Raw genomic sequence first — 16,542 nt, 5'->3', positions numbered from 1 at the left:
AATTACACTTTAGACATCATTTTGTCTGTTTTTGCTGTTTAGCTAAAAAAAACAACAACAACAAAAACGCTTTTACTGTAAAAACGTCTCGTCTGTTCTCCTTTTCCACAGGTGTGAGCTGTGCATATTAAGAAGACCCCATCCATCTTGACGACCGATGAATTGTAAATCTAATCTAATTTAATTATTCTATTTATCCAACTACTACTACTATACCTTGGCCAAATACTGACCCACTGAGAACATTTTAAACAGATTATTTGCTATCTGTGAATTTTGAACAGATAATTGCCTATCTGCAAGTTGTTAAGAATTGTTCTGGTTCAGTTGCATAAAAGCTTGGATAGAGAACTTCCTATTGCAAATGTTAGAACATTAAGTCTGCTTATAAATGATTATTAATACCGTAATGCAAGTTTTTCATGGCACATGTGCATGATGATATTGTTTTGTGTTTAGATTTTTTTAAAGGACACTGGATAACACACTCTAAAAAATGCTGGGTTGTTTTAACCCAACTTTGGGCCAAATATGGACAAACCCAGCCGTTGGGTTAAATTTTTACATTGCATTTTTAAGCCAACATTTGGTTTTGTCCATATTCTACCCAAAAATTGGGTTAAAACAACCCAGCATTTTTTTAGAGTGCAACTTGTCATTTTGTAATACTCATCTGGATTGGTGGTTTACTCGTCAAAGCTAGTTTATACATTTCTCCCAGCCCTGCAAATCTGGTCATCTAGTTATAAAGGAGCCCAAAACCCTTTAAAATCAGCAACAGACCAGTCTGACCAGTTAGACAGTCTATCTCAAACCAATAGACTATCTAGTTTAAGCCCCCCCCCCCTTTCTAATAGATTGATCAGATAGCGCCCCTTTAATCTTTTCTATTTTACCTGTTCCTAATCATTTTTGCATGAATTGAAACGCATGATTGTTCATGATTTTCATGCATGATTTAAATTGTATTATATTACATTATTATTATTCATGTATTTAATTTTATTCATGTATTTAAATGTATATATGTAAATGTAATGTGTTTGAAAATACACAATAAACCTTGAGCAGTTAAAGCTTCAATTGTTCTTTTTTCTATTTCCTATAGTGCTACTGTGCAACCTGTAGAATATGTAGAAAATCCATAGAAATATTATTTTAACTGTTAAATAATACTCTATTTCTACGGATTTTCTACATATTCTACAGGTTACACAGTAGCACCAAATAAATACAATAACATTTCATAACTGTATAATACTATACAGTATTATTAAAAATTAACAGTGTAATACTGTACTTTAATATGGTAAGAAATTACAGTAAAATAATGTTATTTGATTTTACAGTATGCTTAACAGTACTGTAGTTAGTGTTAAAGTAATTTTATTGTTGAATGAAATACAGCAAGTACTGGATAATTGTTGCCAGTAAGTTACTGTTAATTTGACAAGACATTTTTTTACAGTGTATTTTATACAGAATATAAAAAAGGATAAAACATAATGGACAGATGTGTTGGGAAATGGCAGTTCTATTAACAATATGGCATTAAAATATATTTTGAGCCACCAATCCTACCTACCCCTAACAATTCGTTAAAACTACGTAAACTAACGTTACAATGGGCTATATGCACGCATAAGTTCCGCATTTGGCGTAAGGATGCTCGTCCATTTCCGGTTGTGTAGATTAAAGCAGAGGAAAACCGGAGAAAACGGGATTATGGCAGAGTCTTCAATATTTACTGTCCTCCCGTCTTTGAAACGAAACGTACATACGTTTAGATGTAATTTTATATATAGTTATGTTTATTTAATATAATTTTAAAAAGAAGCATAAACACAACGAGGGGTGTTTGTTTTATCTGTTTTTGTGACTAACGTTTCATTAGTATAACCATGGAGTATAAAATTCAATATAAATTCTCGGTATTGCATTGGACTCTACGATCGGCGGAAGTTATCGAGCATCCCTAATGCTTCACCGGAAATAACGCCGTGCATAGAGCCCATTATGAAGAAAAACGTGACTAACAGAAAAGTATAATCACAATAATATATTTATTGCGAAAATGTCAAAACCGCTACCAAAAGCCGATCACATGAAGATGCTTTGCAGTCGCAGTCCTCTCTGGCAACATTGTAATAGTTTTGTATGAAGTACAGAGCAGAATTTAAATTAATAATCAATGAAAATGTTCATCCGGCTTCAGTTCGCAGCTTCGCACTATTTCAAAAGAACTAAACCAACCGTCACAGTCCTTCATGTCTCAATCTGTGATGAGGCAGGGAAGAGCTAATGACCATTTGATATCTCTGCCGTACAACACGACGTATCGCTTCTCAAGGGCGTGATTTTTGAATTTGAATTCATCACCAGCGCCGGATTTGACGTGTACGGTTGCTGCTGAGAATGGAGGCGAAGATCACGACTGTTTAAAAGGTTGAATTAGGATTTTTTTCTTGTAAACAACGTAGGCTATGGATTCTAAAGATTTGGATTACATCAAACTAATAAAATTGATGTCTTTTGTGAATTTATGTTTTGTTTTATTGGAGAAAACACTTTCTGTGCCTCACGGCAAATAAACTATATTACAAAATGGTTAAACGAGTAAAGTTAAAGAATGTATTTTTAAGGTTTTATAGTGTATTGTTTAACACCATGCAGGCGAAACGAGCAAAATGTTAATATTTATGAGTATTATATCAATAAATGAGACTGAAAACGTAATGAATAAGACAGTTGAATGCAATAGAGTCAAAACATAATGCTACGATTTTAATATGCATAAATTGTGATATGTACAAATGTGTACATCGGTGGATTTGTTCAAACGTAAATAAATTACGTTTTTGTGCTGTCAATAACGTAAATATTTTACATTTTAGTTCTGTAAATACGTCAGTATTATACGTTTCTGCGCATATAAAACGTAATTATATGTACGTATGATAGAACTACACTTTACGTACAAATGCATACGTATTCTCATGAGATCACATTGGATTTTAGTCGACTAAAATATAATGGGTTTAGTTAAATTGTAATGCGTTAATTTAGAATTTAGAATAGAATAAAATGTACAAACCCATACACTCCCGAAGAAAACATCTATTAACCTATTAATATAAATGATTTAAAAGTCTGAACATGCAATACAGATACGGATTTAACTACTGTGATTTAAAAAATATCTTAAAATTAAATAAAAACCACTTTTCCTAAAGTACAACACAGCCTTTTCAATGGATGATATACAGTATGCATTCTTTATAACCATGCATACATCCTTCTTTATTCTTTCAAGCAGAAATATTCTTTGTGTAAATTAAATATAATTAATCCTTATTATACTAAAGCTATTAACAAACTGTGATTGCTTTTCTCTTTTTCTTTGGTTGCTTGATCAATATTAAGGACACAGACCACATTATGTTTGATGCCACTTTCACTTTAAGATGTCGGATTATTTCCAATGACATGCGGATCCAATCGCACTGATGCACATCCGATACACTCACAACTGTTTAAGACATAACCGACATAATTTACATGAATACTGTCCAAAGCGGACATTTAAAGCACTCAATAACCTTGCCCCTTCATATTTATTGGACCTTCTTAATATCTATATTCGATCTCGGACTTTAAGATCGTCTTCCTCGCTCACTCTTGTTCTCCCTAGAACCCGCACTACTTCTATGGGGTCCCGGGCTTTTAGTTTTGCAGCTCCTTATTTATGGAACCTGCTGCCACAGGATGTGCGAAACAGTGAAAGTATTCATGTTTTTAAATCTTGCCTTAAGACCCATCTTTTCCGGCAGGCTTTTATGTTTTATGTGATTTATATATATATATATATATGTATATATATATATATATATATATATGTGTGTGTATTAGGGCTGGCCAAAAAAATAGATTTTTCGATTAATCGGTTTTTAAAATGTGGCCGATTCAAAATCGATTCTCAACGGCCTCGAATCGATTTTTTCCGTATAAAGGGCTCGCGGACGCGGTGTGGCGTCTTCTCGTCTCACTGCACTAGGCAAGCACTAAGCGCTGCAGCTGTCGATACACACTCGTGTTTAGGAGTCGGGACACGACGAAATATTCACTTGCACAATCGGGCCAGCATTGCATCGTAACCTATGATGGTAACTAACGTTTATAATTTTCACGTCTTTTTAAGTTTTAGTTTAAACATTCAAGCGATATTAAACCATCCCGTGCTCGCGCACTCTCAGAGATGTCTTTCACTGCGTGCACATACAGTAAAGCCAATCTGCCTCAAACAGCTCGCCTGAAACAAACGTTTTATCCCTGGATTATATCGCTTTAACAGTTAAAAACACGCGACATAATGTCAAAACTCTGGTATTGGTGAGTAACCTCGTAAAGACAGTCTAATGTCTTAAATAAGCATTAAACGCGTGTGACAGACAGACAGTACAAATGAGACAGGGATCCGTTCTTAAAGTGAACGCAGCCATATGTGTCTGTCATTAATTCTGTTGAATTAAAACAATAGAATATAGCATTAATTCTAAGCAATCAGAATTAATAGCCTTTGTATTTAATTCAGTCTTGGACTAAAAAGACTATCCAGTGTTATTTTACATTGGATTACTTTATTCAGTTTCTGTAGTATTTCTGACATACCAAAAAAACTCTTTATTCTATTCTATTTATTTGCTACTTTTTTCAGTTTAATTCGAAGATTGAAATCAAGCTTCCATGTGTTACTTAAACTCTTAACAAAAAAACAAAACAAAAAAAAAACATTTAGGTAAGATCAACATAAAAAAAATGTCTAAATATTTTTATTTTTATTTATCTATATCTATCTCAAACATAAAATAACATAATCCTGTTTGATCAAGCTGTGTGACTGTTCTGACTTTTTTTGCATATTGCATCAAAATCCTGTCTTTTCTTTGTCTGCATTTAGTGTATCTAAAATAAAAAGAGTTTTATATACAGGTTTGTGGCTCTTAAAAAACTTTTACTGGTAATTTACTCACCCCCATGTCATCCAAGATGTCCATATTTTTCTTTCCTCAGTCGAAAAGAAATTAAGGTTTTTGATGAAAACATTCCAGGATTTTTCTCCATATAATGGACTTACATGGGAACCAGACGGTCCAAGGTCGAAAAGACAGTTAATAACAGTTTCAGATGCAGCAGACGATGAATAAGGGTCTTATCATGCGAAACGATCGGTTATTTCAAAACTTATTCCAAAAATGTAACTTTTCTAAGGACAAATGCTAGCCTAGCTCTATTCTGTGAGGCGCGTTTGTAACGTCACGTAATACGTAATTACGTTCAAAAGGTCACGGGCGACGTAGCCGGAAGTACAGAATCAAAATCGTCCGACATCGCTGTTTTACCTTTTAATTACTTTTTTGTAAACAGCGTTTGAGTTAGTTTGCACGTTCAACCTATGCGTTCAACTTGTAAACACTGACTCTGTACTTACGGCTACGTCGCCGTGACCTTTTGAATGTAATCCTGCTGCCGCCACAGAGTGCCATTTAGTTTTATATAAAGTTTAAATTATTTTGTTGTCTCAAATCGTTGATAATACTGACTTTGCCCTATGCTGCAATAAATTTAGTTTTGCATTCATTTACATAAATCAGCTGCTTGAATGACAATTGCTGATGTAATTAGGTTTTCATGTGAGATTCTCAATTCATTCAGTTAACTGATGCTCTGAGGTAGTTTTCAGACTGCAGACTCAGCAACGATTGTATTTAATTGTACAGTACAATTATAACATAGAACAAACATCTTCATTTCATGTCATTAAACATAACAATATTGCTGGCCATACACTGATGAGAAAGTGAGTCCGGTGTGCGATACTTGGAGTTGTCCTAGACGTGGCGCAGCGCTGCGCTTCTCATTCGGTGTGCGACCCCCTTTACGGATGTGTATTTCACTGCCACTTCAATTCACTGTTCACACACACACACACAAAGTCCCCACTTGGTTGGATAGATATTATTCAGAAAGTTCCCTCTTGGCTAGTGTGCAGCGACACTGCTGTGTTAATACATGTATATGTTAGTAATATAGACATGTGTGTGCAATGGCACATAACTATGGCAAGTAAATTGTTAGGGACTGCATAACAAAGCATAGAAAGTATATATGAAGAGAGAGCGTTAAATAAGAAAAATAGTATATATATATATATATATATATACATAATGTATATAATAGATATATAATTTAACTGTAATGAAGACATATTTCACTGCCAGTTCACACACACAAAGTCCCCACTTGGTTGGATAGATATCGTTCAGAATGTCCCCTCTTTGCCAGTGTACAGCGACACTGCTGTTAGTAGTATAGAAATATATAGTTTTAGATCGGTAAGATTGTTTATGTTTTTAAAAGAAGTCTCTTCTGCTCACCAAGGCTGAAATTATTTGATAAAAAAAACAGTAATATTGTGAAATATTATTACAATTTAAAACAGCGTTTTTCTATGTGAATATATATATATATATATATATATATATATAATGTATATAATAGATATATAATGTAAGCGTAATTAAGAAAGATTTCACTGCCAGTTCACACACACACAAAGTCCCCACTTGGTTGGATAGATATCGTTCAGAATGTCCCCTCTTTGCCAGTGTACAGCGACACTGCTGTTAGTAGTATAGAAATATATAGTTTTAGATCGGTAAGATTGTTTATGTTTTTAAAAGAAGTCTCTTCTGCTCACCAAGGCTGAAATTATTTGATAAAAAAAAACAGTAATATTGTGAAATATTATTACAATTTAAAACAGCGTTTTTCTATGTGAATATATATATATATATATATATATATATATATATACATATATATATATAATGTATATAATAGATATATAATGTAAGCGTAATTAAGAAAGATTTCACTGCCAGTTCACACACACACAAAGTCCCCGCTTGGTTGGATAGATATCATTCAGAATGTCCCCTCTTCGCCAGTGTGGAGCGACACTGTTGTTAGTAATATAGAAATGTATAGTTTTAGATCGGTAAGATTGTTTATGTTTTTTAAGAAGTCTCTTCTGCTCACCAAGGCTGCAATTATTTGATAAAAAAAAACAGTAATATTGTGAAATATTATTACAATTTAAAACAGCGTTTTTCTATGTGAATATATATATATATATATATATATATATATATATATATATATATATATATATAATGTATATAATAGATATATAATGTAAGCGTAATTAAGAAAGATTTCACTGCCAGTTCACACACACACAAAGTCCCCACTTGGTTGGATAGATATCGTTCAGAATGTCCCCTCTTTGCCAGTGTGGAGCGACACTGCTGTTAGTAATATAGAAATATATAGTTTTAGATCGGTAAGATTGTTTATGTTTTTAAAAGAAGTCTCTTCTGCTCACCAAGGCTGAAATTATTTGATAAAAAAAAACAGTAATATTGTGAAATATTATTACAATTTAAAACAGCGTTTTTCTATGTGAATATATATATATATATATATATAATGTATATAATAGATATATAATGTAAGCGTAATTAAGAAAGATTTCACTGCCAGTTCACACACACACAAAGTCCCCGCTTGGTTGGATAGATATCGTTCAGAATGTCCCCTCTTCGCCAGTGTGGAGCGACACTGCTGTTAGTAATATAGAAATGTATAGTTTTAGATCGGTAAGATTGTTTATGTTTTTTAAGAAGTCTCTTCTGCTCACCAAGGCTGAAATTATTTGATAAAAAAAAACAGTAATATTGTGAAATATTATTACAATTTAAAACAGCGTTTTTGTATGTGAATATATATATATATTTATATATATATATATATATATATAATGTATATAATAGATATATAATGTAAGTGTAATTAAGAAAGATTTCACTGCCAGTTCACACACACACAAAGTCCCCGCTTGGTTGGATAGATATCATTCAGAATGTCCCCTCTTCGCCAGTGTACAGCGACACTGCTGTTAGTAGTATAGAAATATATAGTTTTAGATCGGTAAGATTGTTTATGTTTTTTAAGAAGTCTCTTCTGCTCACCAAGGCTGCAATTATTTGATAAAAAAACAGTAATATTGTGAAATATTATTACAATTTAAAACAGCGTTTTTCTATGTGAATATATATATATATATATATATATATATATATATATATATATATATAATGTATATAATAGATATATAATGTAAGCGGAATTAAGAAAGATTTCACTGCCAGTTCACACACACACAAAGTCCCCACTTGGTTGGATAGATATCATTCAGAATGTCCCCTCTTCGCCAGTGTACAGCGACACTGCTGTGTAGCAATATAGACATGTATATGTTTGAGCATTATATAATGACACACCCACACACACACACATATATGTGTATAAGTATGTATAAGTTACAAAATGAAGACAAGATTTCACTGCCAGTTCACTTCACTGTTCACACAGACAAACAGTTCAATTGCAGGCTATATGAGTCCCCTGTTGGTAAGGTAGACATCGGCCAGAGTTTCAGGTCCCCACTTGGCATGTTTTTTTAAAAATAAAAAAATGCATATTTAAAGTTATATTATGAAAAAAGACCTTAAAAGAGAATTTTGTACGTCATTTTTGTTTCTTCAAAATGACCAGAAACACTAGTCCCCTCTTGGCCAGTGTAGAGTGATAGTCCCCTTTTAGTAATATAGACGTGTATGCGTGTGTGTGTGTGTGTGCACACATGACACGGAGTGGTTGAAAAAGGGGGAAGTGGTTGTTTCTGAGTGAATTAGACCACAAGAAAAATGGCCCTTATGTATGTGTGTTTGTTATGCTTACTCAGGTCACCAAACAGCTCTACTCCCAGAGCAGCGAAGATGAAGAAGAGCAACATGAAGAGAAGACCTAGATTCCCCACCTGTAGAGAGAGAGACAGAGAGAGTTTGTTATGGAACGCAAAAGAAACTGACAGGGCAGACATAGAAATACCACCTGTGAGGAGCCAATAAGAAGTCATGAAGTGAGATGACAGCTCTGTTCCACCTGATTAGAGCTTGACAGTTTTGTAAACTTAAGTCTCAAACTATGCTGAAGCCATAGCCTACCGCAGCAGTAGTTTTGCACATTAGCACACGCTCCAGACATGTTGATGGGGGAAAAATTTACCGAATATTACATGCATGCACTTTAATGGTCCAGTGGTAGAACTTTTGCCAAGCGTGTCAGAGGTTCTGGGTTCTAATCCGCACTCATATATATATATATATATAATTTTTTTGTTGTTGTTGTTCTCATTAAAACCGATTATGTTTATCAGTGGTTGTATTTCAAGCAGGGACACGTTGGTGTGCATTATACTTTGTGATTTCAACAAAACAAATAGAGAGTCTCGCAATGGATTAATGAACGCGTTGAAGTATATCGATATCGACCCAGGCAAAAAGTGGGGACATGATACTGTATATCAATTAGATATATATCGGTAGAAATATCAATTTTGCTGCACCATCAAGATGTAAGTTTATAACTTAAACACCTTTTAAAGCATTTAGGTTTAGCTTTGTGGTTTAGATAAAAATTATTTTAAACTGCTCAAGGCACAGTAAGCAGCGGGAGAGAATTCATTTTGTAAATGCTCGTTTTGAGACCATGGTAACCTTGAGATGGTTTTACACAGCTTACTTGAGTTCCGACCCTGAGGTCTTTGCTCATTGGCTCATGATACAATAGGAACCAATCAGTTGTGCCTAGAGAATTATGTGAATGTAAGCAGGTTGAGTTAAGGACCTAATAGACTGCACCATCTAGAGTTTCATGACAGAACTTTGTATTCTGAGAGAAAAAAAAAAGTTTTACTTTAAGGAATATTTTCAGTATATTGAATTAATGTATGGACGATTTATTATTAAATATTCCAGTTTTTTTTTTTTCTAATCAAAACGTTGAGCAACATATTTGTCTTGGAAAATTTGTTTTGTATAATCTAACATAATAATGTGATGTTTTGTAGTATTAGTTGATCGGTCTGACTTAAAATATTCCATCCTGTTATATAAATGATGAAATATGTTTGATATTATGATAAATTATAAATGGTTAATGTCTGAAGATGGTTTAAAAATTAACAAAATCAAAGTACATCACATTAAATTCAAGTTTTGCCAATTTTCCCCATCTTTCTAAGAAAACAAATTTAATTCACCAAGAAATATTATATTAAATCAACAATAATAATAATAATTGTTATTATTATTTTTATTACCAATAATAATAATAATTATTATTATTTTATTATAGTTTAAGTGGGTAAACCCTGTTCTGGTATACCCTTATAAAAAATGCATAACAGGAAGAACCCACCTACTGGAATCAGAGAAGAATCACGCGAAACATATAACGATCAGAGGCGACTGGTTCATGCATGATTGAAAAATTAGGCAAACAGATGAAAGCAGAAAAGAATAAAGAGAGTCAGATTAGAAGTGCTGACAAATCCGATTGCAATGCCATTTCTTTTTCCAAGGCTGGCTATTTTCCCACCCTAATCTCCCTTAAGTGCACTCTTCACCGGCTGGATTCAAAGTGGTTCAAGAAACAAGGATCAAGCTGACACAATCTGGCAGGATATCTCAGAACACTCTGAAGGATCAGAACACCTCTCACAAATTGCAGAAGAGTGGATCAATAGCCTAGAACCACAAAAATCCACTTTAAAACAAAATAAGAAACTGTGTGAACGTCACAGCGGCGGAGTGAAAGGCCGTTAGGAGGCGACGGCTAAACATGGTCTAATCCAATTACTGACAATTAGTTAAATGTAGAATTACATTTTCTTAGCGCATATCTGAAGAGAGACAGGAATTAATAGTGTGCCCTGTGGTGCGGCATGTTTCCAAATCAAAAAGCCTGCAGGAGGTGATGAAGCCTGATGTTATCAAAGAATGTGCATGCTGGAGATTTTCTTCTCTTGCTTCTGCGATTCTCCAAGCAGCCCAGCAGAGCCAATCTACACTGCTGTGGCCTCTTCATGGCAGATTGACTATGTAAATGAGGCCTGTTGAGAGCGGATGGGCCACAGGAGAACAGGGAACGGGGACCGGGAGCTCTCTCGCAGCGCAGGATTCATGGGATATGAGTGGAGAGCGGAACTTTATGAAGGAGAAAGACAAAAGTTTTGTGCAGTACCTGAGGCAGGGCCTGGATCACAGTGTCAAGCAGAGCTCGCATTCCCACGGCCATCTTTAGTAGCTTCAGCACTAAAAGGAGAGCAGAGTCAGCTTATACACAGTCTGATCAGAATACAATTTAAATTTTACTTATTTATTTATTTCATTTGTTTTGATTTTTTTTTTTTTACACTAGTGTAGTACTGATACTAATAACCAATCATTATTTTCATGTTATGGCCAACAATTGGACAATATTAAAATCCTATATATTTTTTTTCTTAAATAAATTAAAAATAAAATACTAAATAAAATCAGTGAATTCAGGCATCACAACATGAAAAGTGTGGGGTCGGTAAGATTTTTTTTAATCTTAAAAAAAAAAAAGTATTCTCACAAAGGCTGAATTTATTTGATGTAATTTATTTATAAATAGTAATATTGTGAATTTGTAATACTTAAAAAATTTTCCTGTGATGGCAAAGCTAAATTTTAACCTTGCATGTAAAATAAAACACCTACACCAGACTTTATCAGTCCCACCAAGATATAAGTGTTTTTTCGTTTTCTGGTGATTTTAGCTATCAAAATGACTAAGTTTGTGCTGATAATTTCCAGAAATTTGTGAAAAATGTGATTAATTTTATAATTAGGATACCATTATCATATTATAAACCATATTAGATGCACAGTAGTCGTACATGACATTAGGACATTTTATTCAGTGATCACAGAATCTCAAAAAAAAAAAAAAAATCAATACAGGTACATTCAATATATTACAAATATGAGTAAAACTAAATAATGCTTCTAATTTTGACAAAAGTGGCATTTGAGTAAAAAAAAAAATTAATAAAATTCAAACTGTGACTCAATCTTTTAACAGAGCCCTGATTGGACAGAAATAAATGTGCACACAGTGGACTGTTTCTTTAAAAGTGGCCACTGGAAATTAATTCTTGTGTAATTTTCTCAGTGGTCAGGTCACATAGAATGCTATTATTGGGGTCGTGCACTACACACACGGAGCTTTAATGACGGTCATTGAGCCATGAAGGAGATGCCATTGTGGAGGTTTGGTTAATTGCAAAGGCCCGTAAGTGGATGATGCCTGTGACTTTCATTACAGGAATGTCTGAATGAATCCAGGAGGAAATAGGCAGCGAAGACGTAAAGGCACACCCTTAATCGCGCGCACACACCTGATGAAAACACAGACATCTGAGCAGGTGTGTTTGCTTGGCCATCTCTGTTGAGGGAATAATCAAAAAAGACTTGCCAAGCAGCTATTTCATTAGAGGAAGAATAATCGTTCCAAGTAGACAAGCACCCCAGCTTCCTACCCTGTGTGTGTGTGTAAGAAATAAGAGTGGTTGTGTGAACTGAATTTCTCATTACAGCCATCTGGACTCTTTCTACACAGACTATGGCTTCTGTTGAGCAGTCTGTGAAACAACAGAGAGTGACACACACACAACCGGGTCTGATCTACTGAGGCTAACAGGCGGAGCCGCTGAGGAGTGTAAGAAAAATAGACCATGGTTGTATGGAAGATAAGAAGAGGGAATAGAATACAAACCACGAGCGATACGCAGCACCCTCATGATGCGAATGATGGTGGGGTTGATGGGAAGGGAAGCATTGACCTCGATTTCCTCCAGTGTTATGCCCATTATAGACAACAGAACAATGGCAAGATCCAACTGGTTCCACCTGTGTAAAGACACATGTTATGTTAATTCATGTACTGTATAAGAATAATGCTTCCTTTTAATGTTAGAATGATTGTAGACTATGTTCCAATTGTTAGGGTCACTTTTTCTTGAAAGAAATAAATTAATACTGTTATTCAGCAAGGGTGCATTAAATGGATCGAAAGTGACAGTAAAGACGTTTACATCGTTAAAAAAGTTTATTTTTTTATTTTTTATTTTTTTGCTTTTCTTTTGAACTGGAAAAAAGTTTCCACAAAAATATTCCACAGTGCAACCACTTTAAACTCTGATAATAATTATATATATTATAATAATTATATATATGTTAATTCCTGCTGAATTCAGAATTTAAATATATATTAAAGATACATTTATTGATTTAAATATACTAAAATAGAAAACAGTTATTTTAAGAATGTTATAATAATTCCCAATACAACTATTTCACTATATTTTTGATCATTTGGTCATTTTCTGAAAAAAATGCAGCTTTGGTGACAATAAGAGACTTCTTTCAAAAAAAAAAAAAAAAAAAAATATATATATATAAAAATCTTACCAAGCCCAAACTTTTTTTTTGTACTTTATTTACATTCATGTTTTATTAACCTTGTTTGGATTAAGAATTAAAACTACATTTACAGTTAATTTATTTTGTATTAATGTTGTGTACTGTTGTCAGCCGCAACAAAACTTGTATCCTTCAAAATCATGCAATACAATTCCAGAAGTAATGGAAATTTGATCAAAGAATCATCATTTTGAGCAAATAACCCTTATTTGACCCTGGATGTTACTCTTTTCCAGCAAGCTTCTCAGCATGTTCATTGTCTAAATATGGTTTCAAACTTTGCAGCTAACTTTAAATAACTCCCCCTGAGGGTCAAATATAACACTGTCATGGGTGAGGTAGAGCCTAGAGTCTGTTTTAGGACACCTCAATTTGCTGGGGCCTGCAGCCATGAGAGGTGTTTCATTAGAAATCTTGGGAAATTGAAGTCAAATGATTACACAAAGTATTTCTACATTTTCCCACTGGCTTCATTTGCTATGGGGCCGCTGATCAAAGTGTACTTCTATCCTCCACCCGAGTAGACTTGGAGCGTGTTGCATGAAAGAACCAATCAAAGAAACAGAAAGTTATTTCAAATGTTGTAAATCAATAAAAAAGCCTTAAAGTGTCAACTCTTAAAGGACAAGTTCAGAATTTTACACTTGAAGCCCTGTTTTAGGATTGTTTCTGATGAAATAGAACGGTTAAGATTGAAATTTGGACATATGCTGCTGGCCCGAGAAAACAGGGCTTTAAGTGTAAAATACTGAACTTATCCTTTAAAACTTCACCTCCTGAACAGCATGTTCTGAAGGGCCTTTGGTAAGAGATTCATTTTGAAATCATATCAATTATGTTATGTCAAAGTTTTCATTAGTATGCAAATAACTGCTTTACAATTCCCTACTCATTATGGTATTGGAAAAAAAAGCTGATTATGTGAGAACGTCTAATGGCCTATCAACTTCAGGCTTAATTCACATATTGACTGATTATTCAAGACTAATTAAAAGACAAATGGATCGTTTAAACTCTATAAAGAAAATATAGTTAAATTGTGCCTAAACATATAAAGCTATAACATTCGACATTTAGCACTTCTTTGTCACTTATTTAAGCGGGATAAATGCAATTTAAGAGGTTTTCCCGCTGTTCAAGCCCCAGGCAGTGTGATTTTGCATGCTTCAAGATTGGTTTCTTTTACCAAAACCACGAGTGATATAAATTCGCTTCTTATTTTCCACCACAGACGCCAGTGCATTCAGCCCTCGATGTGCTTCTGACAGTCAGAGGCAAACCAAGAAATCTCAAAACTGTGATATCATTTCAAAGGTTGTGGCTTTAGGACTACTAACAAACCCTATTGTGTTCACCCACACAAAGAAAGAAAAGAATAGGGGAATTGGAGCGTGTACCTCCATGGGAATAGCTTTACTGTAAATTTCTGATTTGTTTTGGATCAACTACCCTAAGTGTAGCTTTTGAGAGGGTCACGTCTACTACCTGTCCTTGAAGAAGCGACGGAATCCAAAGGCAACAAGCTTGAAGACAGACTCCAGCACAAATATGATAGTGAAAATGTAGTTGCAGATTTTCAGAGCCTCATCCAGGACCTGTTAAAGCAGAGAAGTTGCAAAGAGAACATAATAGTGAAAGTACAGAAGTGAACAAGCATATTTCTACTCCTTCAGAACAATAAATAAATACACAAACTTAGGTCACTTCATAGTCAATCTGTGGAAAAGATGATGAGTTATCAAAGGTGGTCATTTGCACAACGAAAACAGTCAGTGAATATTGCCAGGGTTCAAGCCTTCCCTCCTCCACCACACAGTAATTAAGTCCAGGCTAAGAGTGACGACACACCAGAAAATCAATTGATTTTGTTCACGGAATGAGTGTTTGTGGTCAAAGCCTAACAATCCCCTTTGCTCCACTTGCTCCAATATTTTGCAGGCCACCCAGGCTCTAATTAAAACAGACTGCACAGGTGAGGTCACAGACCTCCATTAATGATGGGTGAAAACCCTGGGAATCATCCCAACAGAGTTGACTAGGGATTGTAAACACTAGTTTTGATTTGAGGAGAGACAGCATACCAAATATATACTATATGTATACCAGTTGAAAACCATTTTTATATTGTCCGTTGACGTTTACCATCAGTAGTGACCTTTGTAATAAAGGAATGAAAAGGCAGAAAGGAATGAAAAGAACATATTACACCACCTAAATGATCCACGGAAACCAATCGAAACTCCAAGAGCTTTTCTAACTCATGTTATTATTTTAGTCCTCCATTGAATATTCATGAATTGTCTCTAGTGTTATGCGAGGGGGAAAGACTGATGAGGGAATATGCATACATTTCAGTGCAGTGCATACACTACAGTGGGGTTTATTTTGGTGAGGCATTTCTCTCATATGGCTTTTTATACACAGGCAATGGTATAAAATGTCCTGGAGGAGCACAATGAAAGTGCAAATAAGTATAATAATATAGAGGAAATGATATACTCACCGCTATGATATAATCAAAACGCAGTACAGCAAAAAGAGTACATAAACACTAGCTGCCTAATCAGCAAATATTATGCAGAATCATAAAGTGAGATAACGCTGAGTTGAAGTTACATTTCCAGTGAGTTTATTTCCTTAATGAAATATCAACAAGCTCTACTACCTTAGATTGCTGGTAGTGCTCCATGGACATGGTGATGACATTGAGCCCGATGACTATCGTGATGAACAGGTCCAGATATTGGCTGGTGCACATCTTGTGGATGAGAAGCCGTGTAGGTGAGTAATCGGAGTAATAGGGTTTACTCTGGGCTTCTGAAATACCATGGGAACAGGGAGGAAGCATGAAATAACTGCACTGAAACAAACATGGTTTTGTACACACTCATGCCCACACTGACAAAAGAGAGGGAGAGGGAAATAACCAGTCGAAAAGAGAAGAAGCTAAAAGAGAACGTTTTCACACAGGAATGAATATATGCTTGCTCATTCTCATGTTGTTCAAAAACCTGCCTGACTTTCTTTCTTCTGTAAAACACTAAAGGAGAATTTCTGAAGACAGAAA

At 34.5% G+C, this 16,542-nt stretch overlaps 1 protein-coding gene across 3 annotated transcripts in view; it reads right to left on the bottom strand.

Moving 5' to 3' along the window:
• cacna1g (calcium voltage-gated channel subunit alpha1 G) overlaps positions 1-16,542 on the bottom strand; it is a 133,636-nt gene that overhangs the window by 26,443 nt on the left and 90,651 nt on the right. For all 3 annotated transcript variants that reach the window (XM_039664878.2, XM_039664882.2, XM_039664883.2), the window contains 5 exons: positions 16,141-16,292; positions 14,961-15,070; positions 12,769-12,902; positions 11,209-11,279; positions 8,863-8,941 (listed from right to left, as the gene is read on the bottom strand). In XM_039664878.2, the coding sequence (XP_039520812.2) occupies positions 8,863-8,941; positions 11,209-11,279; positions 12,769-12,902; positions 14,961-15,070; positions 16,141-16,292 (546 nt within the window). The remainder of the gene's footprint in view (positions 1-8,862; positions 8,942-11,208; positions 11,280-12,768; positions 12,903-14,960; positions 15,071-16,140; positions 16,293-16,542) is intronic.

The sequence above is a fragment of the Pimephales promelas genome, chromosome 17 (genome assembly GCF_988280905.1).
Source record: "Pimephales promelas chromosome 17, fPimPro1.hap1.1, whole genome shotgun sequence".
Lineage (NCBI taxonomy): Eukaryota > Metazoa > Chordata > Actinopteri > Cypriniformes > Leuciscidae > Pimephales > Pimephales promelas.
This window is presented reverse-complemented; position numbering and strand designations above follow the sequence as displayed.